This window comes from Lutra lutra, chromosome 5, assembly GCF_902655055.1.
Source record: "Lutra lutra chromosome 5, mLutLut1.2, whole genome shotgun sequence".
NCBI classification, from domain to species: domain Eukaryota; kingdom Metazoa; phylum Chordata; class Mammalia; order Carnivora; family Mustelidae; genus Lutra; species Lutra lutra.
This window is the reverse complement of record NC_062282.1, coordinates 150,790,485-150,805,509: the sequence shown is the minus strand read 5'-3', so window position 1 is coordinate 150,805,509 and position 15,025 is coordinate 150,790,485. Positions and strand designations below refer to the sequence as shown.

Below are 15,025 nucleotides of genomic sequence, written 5' to 3'. Positions count from 1 at the left end.
TTATTGCTGGCAGGGTGGACATCGCACCAGAGCTCAAACGTGGGGGAAAAGGCAGCTTTCTTTTGTTCTTATATTTGATGCCACCCTTGCTCCAGGATAGAAGGGAAAATGTGGCCCAGCCCATGAGATGTGGCTCAGGCTTTTCCCATTCAGAAGTCTTTAGGGGGAATAGTCAGGTCAGAGGGTAAGCCCTGACTCCAGGCTTGTCTTAGAGCTCAGGCTGCTCTAACAAAATACCGCAGGCTGGGTCGCTTAAGCAGCACACATTAATGTCTCCCAGTTCTGGAGGCTGGAAGTCCATGATCAAGGTGTCAGACAGTTTGGTTCCTAGTGAGGACTCTCTTCCTGGCTTGCAGACATCCTCCTCCTTGCTGTGTCCTCACATGGTAGTGAGAGAGTGCACAAGGGAGCTCTCTGGTATCTCTTCCTCTAGGAGTACTGATCTCATCATGGGGACCTCCACCTTCTTGACATCATGTAACCCTATTTGCCTCTCAAATGCCCCACCTCTGAATTGCACTGGGAGTGATGAGTTGGGGCGGGGAGGACACGATTCAGTCCATGGCAGGGCTGTTTATCTCCTGTCCCTCCTACCCTGGGGTAGCCACCCTGCATCTGCACACGTCTGTCCCAGCATGCTTGGCCCTGGGCTGTGACCCTCCAGGCTGAGGGCCTGCAGTTAGGGTCAGTCCAGGTGTATTCTCTTTTCTGTAGCCAAGCAACATCTGCCCTCCTCTCCTCCAGGCCAGCGCTGCCTCCACCCCAGCCCCAGACCAACCTATGAGCCAGCCCCCAACTATCCTGTCCACTGTCCCTGGATCCCCTAAATGTATCTGGGAGTTACATTCCATTTGGGCCCTCCAAAACCGCCCCTTCTAGATATGAACCCATCCCCTCCCGGGTCCCAGATAGCAGAACCAAGCTCTCTCTACTTTTGGCTTCTTCCCAAATATCGGTGCTGTTTTTACCCTCCCTGCCCTGTCCCCCTAACTCTAAACATAGGCTGGGGGTCAGGGCTGGAAGGAGTACAGTGAAACCTAGTCATTCTGCCCAGCCTTTCTCTGCCCCCTCCTCCCTTCTGCCCCCTCCAGCTGCAGCAGGACCTCCCAGTGTCACTGCCTTCTTTGCTTTTACACCATGACTTTTGGTCAAAAGCCATAAGCCAAACTGGCTGGGCTTGCCCGTGAGAGATAAAGCAACACTTGGGAGAATAAAAAAAACCCCCCTTTCTCTCTTTTTAAAAGATTTTATTTATTTGAGAGAGAGCACGAGCAAGAGGAGCAGCGGAGGGAGAGGGAGAAGCAGGCTCCCTGCTGAGCGGGGAGTCACACACTGGGCTCTCGATCCCAGGAGAGCCTGAGATCATAACCTGAGCTGAAGGCAGATGCTTAACTGACTGAGCTACCGGGTGCCCCCCACTTTTTAAAAAGATTTTTTAAAAAATTTATTTGACAGAGAAACCCTTTCTCTTAAGAAAAACTGGGTTTCAGGGTTGTTGTCTTATTGTGGACAAAAAAAATCAAGTTTGACCCTCAAAGCTGGGCAAGGGTGTCTGTGTGTAGGGGTATGCACCCTGGCCACTTCCCGTGACTTCATAGATGGCTATGATTTAGCGTGGTGACAAGTATGGTGTCTTTCTGTTTTCACCAGCACCATTCCTTTGCACACAAGGGAAATTCAGTGCTCAAAGCTTTGTAAGACAGGGACTGTTAAGCCTGTTTCATGGAGGGCACGGCACAGTGTGGATGAGTCGGCAGGACCTCCCCTGGGCCCTCCCCTGTCAGTGGCAGGTGGTCCTTGGGCCTGTGGTTCCTGCTGACATCTCCCCGTTGTCTTTCAGGTCAACGAAATCTATCATGATGAGTCTTTGGGGGCCCACATCAATGTTGTCCTGGTGCGGATAATCCTGCTGAGCTATGGGAAGGTGAGTGAGCCCCTGGTGTCTTCCTTTTTTTTTTTTTTTTTTAAGATTTTATTTATTTATTTGACAGACAGATCACAAGTAGGCAGAGAGGCAGACAGAGAGAGAGAGAAGAGGAAGCAGGCTCCCTGCGGAGCAGACAGCCCAATGTGGGGCTCAATCCCTGGGCCCTGGGATCATGACCTGAGCTGAAGGCAGAGGCTTTAACCCACTGAGCCACCTTCCCTGGTGTCTTCCTGATACTGCAGAGCCCCTGTTCAGTGTGGGATGAGGGGGCCCTCCAGGAGGCACGGGCCTCCTCTGGAGTCCCAAACCCCAGGTCCTGTCCCCAGCTGCCCTGTACTCCTGAAAGAAACAAGAAACATGTGTGCCACCCCCATATTCCTGACCCCTTTGAATTCCTTGTTTTAAAATGTAGATTTTGTTATTATTCGGCTGTGGGGAGGCCAACCTATCGAGAGATGACTGCCATGGAAAAGATGGTTTGTCACCTACACAGGGCTATATGGGCAGGATGACAGGGTGAGTGGGCATAGGACTGGCCGGTATGAATAATTCCAGTGGGCTCTGTGCCATAGTTTAGCCAACTATGTAGGTATGTAACAACTATGTAACAACTATAGTACATCCCTGGGGGTGATGGGAGTGTGAGAGTCCCTTGAGGGAGGTGACTGGGGGTGCGGACTCTGAATTCGTTGGTTTGCATTTGGAAAGCGTTCTCCAGAGCCAGTTGCTTAGTATCTGTAGGAATTGGCTGACCCCAGGAGGGTCAGTCCCTCCAGGGTCAGCATGGCCCCAGACTTCAAAGCATCAGAAACATGAGGATACTTGACCCCTCACCTCCCGCCCACCTCTTCTCCCCGTGTCCTTCTCCCCTTCCTAGCTTCTCTGTCCTCCTCTGCATAGCATCTGCCATAACTAGACTCTCTTGCCCTTCCTAACCCCACTTGCTGTCAAACTTGGAACCGTCTTTCCTAGCAGCATGTGGGGTCTGTGCAGCACGGGGAGAAAGACCCTAGAGACATGACCTGACACGGAAAGGTAAGGGTGTACAGAGAAATGAGAGTTGGGGAGGAAGGAAGGAGCTCCGTGCCGGGCAGCTCAGAAGGATCTTACCCATGTTAACTCACTGAGTCCAAGGGCAGATGGGGAGCTGGAGCTAGGATGATCCCTATTTCACAGATAAGAACACTGAGGCTTAAAGTGGCTTGCTGGTATTCTGGGTGAGTGGAGAGTGTCATTTGGCTCCTTGGGAGTTGGGCTTCTCACGCTCACAGCCAAATTCCAGAATCCATGGTCTGACTTCACTCAATATGTACAAAAATCAGTCATCAGAGATGGTAATCAGGTGCAGGGTTAAACTCCTCTGCTCAAAGACAGAGGGTCTCAGTCTCCAAAAATAAAATCCAACTGCCCACAACTTACAAGGCCCATGGCAGAAAAAAATGACAATGAAGGGCCCATACAACTGGGTGAATTCCAGGAATAGTGGACCTTGAGCCCACTGTCTTTACCCAGAAAGCCTATCATTCCAGAGTAGAAGCAGCCACAGTTAGGGCACCAGTCATGGTCCTTTGTGCTCCCCACAGAGAACATAAAATATATCAAAGCAGACTGTGAGGACTAGGGAGAAATTGATGAAAACCTAACTGCAGGAATCTTTTATACTCTTTTTAAGACCTTTAACAGATTATATTTTGAAAGGCATAGAAGTTTCAAATAATAATAATGTATGAAGTTAAATTAGCAGTTTTATCATTTTTTTCTTTGCCCTATCGAAGTATGTGCCTTCTTTTTGAGGAATCATAGAACACTTGAAAATTACAAAAGTGCTTTAGGTTGTAAAGAAAATTGCAGTGAGTTTTATACAGTTAAAACTGTTTGGGCTGTATTCTCTAACTCAGTACCCTAAAAATAGGGTGGAGGGAAAGGATATATTAACTGGGAAAAAAATCCAGTCTTTCTTTTTCTTTTTTTTTTTTTAAGCTTTTATTTACTTATTTGACAGACAGAGATCACAAGTAGGCAGAGAGAGAGAGAGGGAAGGAAGCAGGCCCTCCGCTGAGCAGAGAGCCCAGTGTGAGGCTTGATCCCAGGACCCTGGGATCATAACCTGAGCCGAAGGCAGAGGCTTTAACCCACTGAGCCACCCAGGCGCCCCGCCAGTCTTTTTTTTTTTTTTTTTAAAGATTTTGTTTATTTGAGACTGAGAGAGCATGAGCAGGGGGGAGAGGCAGAGAGAGAGGGAAAAGCAGACTCCCTGCTGAACAGAAGCAACCCCCCCCACCCCCCGCCAAATTCTGGGCTTGATTCCAAGACCCTCAGATATGACCTGAGCTGAGGGCAGACCCTTAACCAATTGAGCCACCCAGGCACCCCAAATCCAATGTCTTTAAACATTTGAAAAATGACCAGCCTGGAGGGAGACTATGAAAGCTGCAGTTACTTGGAACACTAATGAAAATGATAGTACTAGAGATCAGAACCTATGAGGTGTGGCCAAAGCTGTATTCAGAGGCAAACTTGCAAGTGTTTCCCAGATTGCACAACAGAGAATGAATACACACTAACCTACTGCATTGACTCAGTAAGGTTTACACAAATGTCAACAAGAACCACAAAAAAAAAAAAAAAAAAAAAAAAAAAAAAAAAAAAAACCTAGGGAGAACAAAAATAAGGAAATAAGTTTCAGAAAGACAGAAATGAAGAAATTAGGACATAGAAATAATCATAATAATCAACAGAGCTTTGGCCAAAGCAAACCTCTGGCATATGAATCTAGAAAAGGTGGGGGAGAGCACAAACTAAAAGATTAGAAAGGGTCTGCTAATAGAACCTACACCAGGGTGCTTACCTGGGCAGAAGAGCAAGTTGCCATTGTGGCATATGTGGAAGTTGCCACACTAGGCAGCTGCTAGACCTCCACTCGGGCCCATTCCCATCAGTGGAGGAGGCCACATGCACACCCTCCACCAGCTATAGGAGGGTTTGGGGAGGTGTGGGTGCAATTATATCCCCCACTCTTTCCCTTTACTGCTGGAGGGGGGAAATGGGAAACTTCAGGTTGGCCCTGGAGGTAAAAAGAGGACTGCACTGATTATCTGGGCACCAGGTGGCAGCTTACATGCCTCTGCCCCCGGTTGCCCCCATATTGGTTCAAAAGAAAGATTTGGAAATCGTGCACAGTTAATTGCTTGCTCGTGCTGGCAAAGCCTCGGGTCTCATTTAGCCTAAAAGGTGTTGATTTCCCAAGGAAGCAAACCCTGGTTTATTTTAACTACACCCTGTCGGGCTCTGTGCTAAACTGTCTGCACCCAAAACCGTTTTTTCTTGTGGTTCTTCTTCTCCTCTTCACTGCTGTGGGGCAGTAGATATTCATGACCCCAGTCCACCATTTGCAGAAGAGTCAGAACTTGAAGGTAGACAGAGATGCTGGCAAGTCGTGGATTTCTTGGGAAATGAGAATATTTCAAAGCCCTCCAAAATATGTATAAACCATGATAAGTCCCATAACCATAGTGGGAGCTCAAGTTCTCCAGCATTTTCCGAGTTCCCGAAAATTACCTCTAAATCAAGAGTCAGATTGTCTATTTTTGCCAGTGCGTTCTTATTCACTTTTAGGAATTATTAAGCAAGGCTAATAGAACTCCATAGAAATCCTCTCAGAGCACATACATAGATATACTCTGACATCCACCCAATTTGCTTTTATAGCCAGTGTGATTCCTATACTCAAAGCTGCCAAAGGTAGCATGTCCAAGACAATGTACAGACCTGTCTTCCTTCTGAAAATAGATGTAAAAAAATCCCAAGGCTTTAAGAGCTTAATTCAATAACGCATAAAACGAAACTCCCACCATGATAAAATAGGGCTTATCCTGGGAATAAGACAATCGTTGACTTATCAGGAAGTCTGTTCATATAATTCATCACATCAGTTTGCCACATGACAAAATTTCCTCACCTACCACATACTTCACAAAGGGTTTCTGTGTGCCAAGTTCTGTGCTGGGCTACTGAGGTGGTCTCCGACCTCCAGGCCTGCTTCTAGAGCAGAGGTGTAGACAGGGAAATGATTATAACAGGGGGTCAGAGACTCCTGGGGGGAAAGGTGGGGCAGGCAGGCCTCATGGGGTCAGGCCAAGCTACTGGAAGGGAGTAAAAGGGAGAAGAACCAGCGCAGGGATGTTTCCAGGACCCGATGTGCATTTCCAAGAAAACCCTGGACTCCTATGTGCAGAATGCGGGGCAGGAGCCTGGCTGGGGAAGGTGAGGCACCATTGAAGGTAGGTCAACTGTGGATTGTACTGAGACCATAACCATTAGCTGGAGTAAGGAAGACAGACGAAAGAGAACTTTCGGGGGTGTCTGGGTGACTCAGTCGGTTAAGCATCTGCTTTCTGTTCAAGTCATGATTGCAGGGTCCTGGGATCAAGTCCTGCATAGGGTTCCCTGCTCAGCGGGGAGCCTGCTTCTCTCCCCCACTCTGCCTGCTGTTCTGCCTACCTGTGCTGTCTCTCTGTCAGATAAATAAAATCTTTAAAACAAAATAAAATAGAAAAGAAAAGAAAGAGAACTTTGGTAGGAGGCCAAGTCTGGAGGGCATGGGTGCTGAGTGGTTGGATGAAGGTGCAGAGACACTGGGCCCAGGTCTTGGGCAGCCAGGTGCATCATGATGTCAAGCCCTGAGATGGAGAACACAGGAGAAGAGGGTGGTGGGGAGAAAGGCAATGAGTTCAGTTGAGATGTGTTGAGTTTGAGGTGCCTCTTGCCATCCCAGTGGAGACAGCCAGGGAGAGGCTGGTGTAGGGGTCTGGAGCTTCGAGAGAAGAGCTGAGCATGGCTCACAAAGGCACCAGTGGGGCGGGGGGTACAAGGACGTATGCTGAGTCGGGGGGCAGCTAGGAAAGAGCCCCAGGAGCCCCTGACACTGAGGCATTGCTGGGGCAAGGGGCGTGATCTGCATAGGAGCTGGGAGAGGATCTCCTGGTATTCAGAAATCTGTGCAAACAGATGGTGACATGACAACCAACATTTTATTTAAAGGTGGAGAAAGAAGCACATGTCCCCAAAAGCACTCTGCCTGGCTAATTCTTCAGATGTTCATAGATGTTCACATAGGAAGATAGAGTCTCGGAAAGGCTTCTAAAAGAACATAAAATGGGCGTCTGGGTGGCTCATTCGGTTAAGCTTCTGCCTTTGGCTCAGGTCATGATCCCAGGATCCTGGGATAGAGCCCCCTGTAGGGCTCCCTGCTCAGTGGGGAGCCTGCTTCTCCCTCTGCCTCTGCCTGTCAAACGAATAAATAAAATCTTAAAAAATAATAATAGCAATTTAAAAAGAAGATAAAAGAACGTAGAACAAGTATTCTTGACAGCAGAATTTCTCAGAGGCTTTAGGACAGAAGCATGCCCAGTGAATCTCAAGAGATGCATCAAGACACAGTTTCTCAAACCTCTTTTTCAGTCAGTGTTCTGAGGAACCCACTTTGGGAAATGCCACCCGTCCTGAGGCAGTCACAGTAATGTCGGCAACAAGAAGGTGACTTTGTTACTGTGGTTCTGGAAATTCTAGAATTTCCAGGGGTTCTTCCTGGGAGTGTCTTTATGACATGGAGCCAACATGGGAAAAGAACAGATAAAACCATAAAGATTGTTTGCTGATGATTGTGTACCTAGAAAACCCAGAAGGATCCGCTGTGAAGCTCTTAGAGGTAATAAAGAAGCTTAGTGAATTGGTCAAATAAAACATAATTCTATAAAAATCACTAATTTTTGCATGAACCCACAAGGCTCCAAATAGTAGGTATAATAGGGAAAGAAAAATTCCCTTGACAAAAGTAACCAAAAATATAAAATACCTGGCTTGGTCCTAACAAGATCCATATAGGACCTATTGGAAGAAAATTGCACATTGTTACTGGAAGGAAAAAAATGGAAATGAGGGCTCCCTGAAAGGAGACTGGGGACAGTAGAGGTATCGATTTTTCCCAAATTAATAATTGGAACTTGGATAAAATGATTCCAAGATTCATCTGGAAGCAAGAAGCCGGTCAAGACTGGCTGGGAAAACCTTGAAAGCTAAGCAAACAGAGGGAGATTTACTCCAGACATCTTGTGAGGTGAAAAAAAATTAAAATCATACTGTATCTGCATAAGCACGAGCAGATCAATCAAATGAGCTCCTTAGGTCTGAAAACACACTTCCTGTAGACACCATGGGATAAATGTAAGCGAAGTGGTTATTAAGTGTCCTAAATCAGTGTAGGACTGATACACATTTCATCTATAGTAAATTAAATATGTGATAAATATAGGCCAATAACACATTCCACGACTTAAACCGCAAAGATCAAGAAGCAAACATTGGTTGCCAAGGGCTCCCTAAGCATAAGTGTAAGAGAAGGAACTATAAAGGGGAAGACAGATACATTTGAATACTGAAAACATAAAGCTTCTGTCAAGAAACAATTAAAAGACAAAGCCCAGGCATGAAAAACACTTGCAATATGGCAAAGATATTCTAGTACGTGAAGAGCTCCTGCAGATCATAGGAGAAACAGAGTTGGCAGTGGGTATCACAGTACGCAGAAGAAAAATACAAATGGCCAAAAATTAAGGGAGAAAATGTTTAATTGTGCTATGAATTAAATAAATCTGTTTACCAATTTTAAAGCATCAATGTGTGAAGATTAGAAAGAGGGATTTAAATGCTGGTTTGGGTGGATGAAGCAATACACTTTTCTGATGTGAGTATAAATGTGTACATATTTCTAGAAGGAAATGTGACAGTACTCACCACTGCCCTTAGAAAGTTCTTCGTGTCTGCCCCCATTCATTCCTTTCTATGACTCTATCCCAGAGCAGTTGTCAGAGCTGTGGACAAATGTTTAGGAAGAAGACAAAGGCCATGGCCTTAGTTCTGGGCATAAACCATAGGAGGAAATCTGAACTATCCACTCCTAGGGGCCTGATGAAATGCACGCTAATATGTCTCTGCGGCAGAATATGGGGCCGCCAGGAAATCCCATTTCCAAAGCCTCCTAAAGAGCCCTGGGAAGTGGTTACAGCCTAAAGTTAACATTGTTTGCTTTGAAAAAAAAGGAGCCTGTAACTTAGAGTAAGGTCTTAGTTTTGTGTACAAGAATCTATACAGAAGGGACTGGAAGGAGTATATCAAATGTAACTATTACTTCTCTCTGGGTGGTTGGCCATGGATTTTTCTTTTCCCCTTTGCACTTTACTGAATTTTCTTGATATATCATGATAAGCATGTTTCTTTTAAAATAGTGCACTTTTAATTATGAAAAGATGGTTTACATTTTTTTTTTAAAGCATTTAAAACTGGTAGAGTCCAAGTAATCCCGTTGAACTGAATGCACCTGATTAGTTAGGGTCTCTAGTGGTATGCCTCAGGGCTCTGACATGTCCAACATTTTACTCCTGATTTGAAGGAGAACATAGAAGGGACTTCTGCTTTCACTTGGCACCTCCTCTCTATGGTGGCTTGGGGACAGGTGGGGAGGGGTCTGTGTCCTTCTGCCCTCAGGGTCACTATCTTCCCTTTCCCGTGGTTGGGCCCAGGGACTCTGCCACCTGCATGCTTAGGGGACCTCTGAGCAAGCCATCTGGGCTGGAATGCAGGCTGCCGCAGGTGCGCGGCCTTACCTGCAGGTGAGGCCAAATCACCTTATGGCCAAGGCCAGTCTGGCCCTGCCCCTTACATGCTGCCTCACGGGAAGGGGTTCTTCCTTGCCAGGGCCATGTGTGTACCTCCCGCCCCCAGCCAAGTCTTCCATAGGCAGAGTGGGGAGTAAGGGGAGTGGGCACGGACCCCAGTGTCAGGCTGCAGCCTGCTCTTCCCAGGGACATATGGGGAGGTGGGCAGGCCGCAGCTGGCAAGAGGGGTGACTGGACCTCACCTGGGCAATAGGGCAGCCTCAGTGAGACCAGGACTAGTACAGTGGAAACCAAGAGGGGCACAGAGGGACCAGTGTCCCTCCCAGCCCCCCGACTTCATGTGGGAAGGAGTTTAGGAATTAGAAGGGAGAATCTGGAGTGGGATGCATACTTTCAGAGCAATATCCAGAGAGCCCACTGTGCCCCAGCCACAGGCTCAACAAACTGGCCTCAGACCCTTGCCTATGATATTGGAGGAGTCAGGATAGAGAACGTAGCAGAACCATCCGCAGTCTTCTCAGCCGGGCCCTCTCCAGGCCCCTGGGGATCCAGCTGGGCTGACCAGTCTCCTATAAGCCAAGCTCATCCCACGCTCTGCTTACCTTGTCCTGCCCTACCCTGCCTGTCCCCCGAAAGCCCTTGGGCCCAGGTCAGGCCCATGAGGCTGTGGTGGAGGTCTCTGGGAGAGGCTGGTGCCCATTGTGTATCCTGGGGGATTCCAGAAAGTTACGGGACCTGACTGATGCTCAGTCCTCCTTCAGCTTCCATAATGTGGCTCTTGGTTTCCCGAGGGAGGACACCCTGCAGCAGGGCAGGCAGGGAGATAGAGTTAGGAGGACACAGCTGGCCAAGGATGGGGGGCTGGCGCTGCACAGGTACCCTGATGTGAGGGAACTCGGGGGAGGCCCCACCTTCTGGTCCAGTGTTGCTGGAACAGGATGTTCGACCCGGACACAGAGTATTAGGAACCTAGGGACCGTGCAACGTGCCTGGCTACTGGCTCTGGTCTATTGAAGTGAGCACAGTCGTGGGCCACAGGACTCATAGCAGTGGCCAGGAAAACAGGGCCCATCTCACTGACCTGGAGCCATCGGCCAACTCAGGAAAAAAAAAAGTGACCATCCAGGGCCGAGGTTGCTGAGCTAGACACAGAACACCCCAGCCCCGAAGGTCCATCACTGACCAATACTCCTGGAAAGTATATTTCAAAGGAATTATTAGAAAAGCAAAATGTGACAAAACCAAGATTTACAAAAAGACCCAGCCCAGACTTTTTATTATTAAATTCCGTTCACATAAAATCACACCATGAGATTGTTACAAGAGTTCTTGTTTCAGCACTTATCTTGTTGGTGACCGTTAACAGGGTGTGTCCACCGGTCGCAGGCCCTGTTCTGCACAGCCACCCAGGGACGAGTCCCTGTTCAGAGGTCTCTGTGGGGCGTCATGGGAGCTGAAGGAGTAGGTCGATCTGGGCCCCGCGTGCTCTCCAGGAGTGTAGCGTGAGCTCCTCGTGAAGTCACCAACAAGAGAGTATCGTTTCAGAGTCTTGAGGGAAGTCGAACAGTGGGTGGCCCTGGATGGAGTGGCCGGGCCCACGACCTCCCAGCAGGGGTCTGAGGAACAAGAGGCCCAGCATTTGTGTCGGGGGGAATGGGTTCTCCTCGTTCAGGGAGAAACCAGGCAGGGCTTCTAGACTGGGGGTCTAGAGATGGGGTTTGGCTCATCTGCAGGTGTGTTTTGGTGAGCTGCTCCTCAGGGAACTCCTGTTCCTGGCAAGGAGGGAGAACCCCATCCCTGGGTGGGTTTAAGCATCAGGCAAGCCACGATGACTGTAGCCAGGACCCCTGTGAGGAGAGGGGATGGAGCAGTGCCCCCCAGGAACTGGGGGTTCTCAGCCAGGGCTATGGGCTAAGGCAGACTCGGTGCAGAAAGCGGCCCCTGTATTCAGATCCCATTATTCATTCTAAATTATGATGGGTATAGACCAGCTCCCCCAAGCCTGTCCCCAGACCCCACAAGACTCCAGAGGGCATAAAATCGGTAGCATTTACATGAGTGACATGTTGTTTGTCTTCCAGCTTATGAGAAGCCTCCGAGTTATCTCAAGTTTTTCCTAAAACAACATTCTTCTCCATTTCTTAAAAAAAAAAAAAAAAAAGAGAGAGAGACAGAAGAAAAGAGATTATCTTATTTTATACAACATGCCATCAGCTAGGGAGCAGACCATCAGCAACACTTGAGGGTTGCATAGCAACTGGCTTTTCAATTGATTTTTTTGAGAAGGCACCAAAGCTACCGAACTATTCTCATTTTAAATATTTCCTAGGATGATGGAAATCAAAGCAAAGGGAAATCAGAGACTTGGGGATAATCAGAGAAGAACATAAGGTATCTGGTCATGAAAGACCCAAGTGAAGACCAAGTACAGAGCGCTTGCGGGGATTTTTCAGCGTTGGAGGGAAAGAAATTCAGGCTGTGGATCCCTTAGTGGGAGACGAGAGAAGAGAGTGCTGGGGCCAAGGGGTCTGTGTCCCAGGGCCTAGTGCCACTGTCCTTCTTACTGTGTGTCCTTGGCCATTGCTTACCCGTGCTTGACCTTGGTTGCCCTGTTGGTATGAGGGGGTTTGGAGCACTTCAGGGACAGTCCCCAGTCTCCCCAGAGTCTGGGTCCCATGCCCCAACCTAATGGTGGTTGGCCCCTATCGTCCCGGTCTACCTCCCGAGCCAGTCATCCCAGGCTCCAGAGAAGCACGAGGATTCGCAGGGGTTGGGCCCTGTCCCTCAGAGGCCTTCCATGGCTAAGCTTGGGAAGGTTCATGCTGAGAATCCCATGCAGGCAGCTTGGCTTTTCTCTGGAAATAGCAGGCCTTCATGGTATGGGAGTCCCAGGCACAGAAAGAAGGGGCTTGCCTGTCTGGCCTGTTGCCTGTCCGAGATGCCCGTCCTGGTGAGCTCTGAGCTCACTTCACCCACACAGAGCATCCACGGGTCAGGCGCATGGCCACCCCCACCTGACAGTGGGGTTGCTGGCTCCAGGGGCCGGGTGGCCTACAGACGTTACACTGTGGGGAGCTGCAGTGCTCTTATTCCACTGGCTGGGGTGTACAAGCCTCAGGCTCCTTGCCCCTTGCTCCCCTCAGGTGCTTCCCCACAGAGGGTGATTTTGCCATTCCTGCCATGGGATGCCAGTGGCATCGAACAGTACAGATTGGGATGCTGCTGAACATCCTGCAGTGCACATGACAGCCTCCACAACAGAAGTACCTGACCCCCAGTGTTCACAATGCCAAGGTCAAGAAGCATGCTCTGCTCACCTGAGCCCAGTGGACCCTGCCCTTTTGCAGGTCTGGGCTCTGGGCCCACTGTCTGGGGCAGATGAGAAGGCTTTGGTGGGTTGAAGCCCGATCCCCTGGAACATGAGCTACAGGCATCCCCTAAAGGTGGGCTGGCTCTCCAGGGGACTGGCATCAAGCCTGCATCTTTATCGTCATTGCCACCACAGCGACAGGGACAAGGAACATTTATCGGTGCTGACCATCACTGACAGAGCCCCTGTGCTTTTGGCTCTGCCCTGTGGTTGTACCCATTCTGCAGATAGGGAGCTCAGCACAGTGAGGTAACTTGTCTGAGAACACACGTAGAAGAGAGATGAGCAGGTCTCCAACCCCAGGACTCTCACCGCCTAGGTGAGCCCCACCTGTCACCTGCATGTGCCCTGGCGAGCTGCTGGACAGCTTTGGGGTCTGTGGGGACTCCTGAGATGTGGCTGCACCAGGATAGCCACCCCATGGCTGGGTTCTATTCCAGGCTGCTGGACCGGCCTCCAGGCTGCCGGTCCTTGACGGAAGGAGGGAAGAACATAAATCATTCAGTTCGTTCAAGGGCAAACTGAAATGTCAGAGAGCAATGATTGGAACAGAACTTCTGACCAGGTCTTAATTGGCGTATGTAGGGTGGGACCCCAGACGTTGTCTCTGGCCTTCAAAGTCCCCTTTGCCTGCCTGCATTCAGAGGTGCAGCCTGGCATGCCAGCAGCCAGTCACCCGGCTCTACCGTTCCTGTGGCAGCAGCGCCACCTGGTGTCCACCTTGGGGCCCCGCCCTTCCTTTCCTGACCCTCTGGTTTCCTCCGCCTGGGAAATAGAACATTTCGGATTGCAGCGTGGCTTCCAGACCCACCTCCACCTCGGTGTAGCAGGGAGACTTGGGCTGTTTACTTCAGTTGGCCTTGATGCAGTTCCTCCTGCAGTTAATAATAGCACCTGTATCTTAGGGCAATTTTACAGCTTAACTTAGGTGCCACCTATAAATCTGGACCAACCACCCAGCCCCCTGCAGGATGCAGAAATGCCCCTTCCACGGGGAGCACGGCATGACCACCACTCCACTGCAGTTCGCTCTGTGCACCCACAACTTCTCCCGGGGGAGGAGCTCCCATCTGCGAGGTCCTTGACCAGTGCTGCGGCCACCCACTTGCTGGGCTCACACATGGTCCCCATCCCTGCACAGGTGGGAATGGCAAGCTGTACAAACAGGTTCTCCTAGAGAAACCCATGCAGAGGCAAGCAGGCAGCCAAGATACAGGTGCCTTGAGGGCTGGGAGGAACACAGGTGCTCTAAGCCAGCCCAGTGTGAGAATCTGTCTTTCTTAACTGAAACAGGTAACTCTCTTTGGCACTTTGGAAGAAGATCTGGTTGGGAGAAATAGATGTTTCCTCTCCTCGCTGGGAGGAGAGTCAGGTCACCAGCTGTGGTCCATGGCAAAGACAGGGCAGGGTCCGTGGGGGCCCAGAGAGTGGGGCCCATCAGAGGGCTGTGTGGATGTGGCTGGATGGCGGAGAAGGCAGCCAGGTTGCGGCAAGAGGAACCATCAGAATCCAAGTGAGCCACACGGGCTAGCTCAGACCACTCTCCTGGGGTCTCCCCTCTCCTCTGCTTGGATATCTCTGTCTGCCAGGAGTCCTCCGAAGCTCCAGGAACCTGTGGGAAGGCCAGGTAGCTCTCAGGACGTGGGAAGAGAGGGGGAGGAAAAGCTAAATCTGGGGTGCTGGAGACGTGTTCTTGGGGGGATTTTCCAGGAAAAACCTGCTTCAACCTGTTCACTCCTTTTGAGCCTCTACTCCTCTGTCCTAACTCTGGTCTTGGGCCCAGCCGTGCTCAGAGGTGGACAGAGCACCTGGACTGATCTCTCAGGGGCTGCACCCAGATAAACGGGAGAGTACCCCAAAGCAAAACTGTCAGCTCTTACCAAGCAAGCAAGCTGGTCAGGAGAAGACAATCCCTTGATGGTGTCCCCAGACGCTGTGGACCTCACATGCCCCCTGTAAGCTCGAGGTCCTCTCCTCTTGCATCCTGTGTTGGCCCCCTTGCCACCTTCCACCAAAGCCAGAGGCCTCCTCCTCCCCCGCTTGCCAGCCCACACA

General features: G+C 49.8%; 1 protein-coding gene across 2 annotated transcripts in view; it reads left to right on the top strand.

The window, feature by feature from the left end:
• The window catches only part of ADAMTS2 (ADAM metallopeptidase with thrombospondin type 1 motif 2), a 227,289-nt gene that overhangs the window by 153,912 nt on the left and 58,352 nt on the right, over nucleotides 1-15,025 (top strand). For both annotated transcript variants that reach the window (XM_047730543.1, XM_047730542.1), the window contains exon 5: nucleotides 1,841-1,924. In XM_047730543.1, the coding sequence (XP_047586499.1) occupies nucleotides 1,841-1,924 (84 nt within the window). The remainder of the gene's footprint in view (nucleotides 1-1,840; nucleotides 1,925-15,025) is intronic.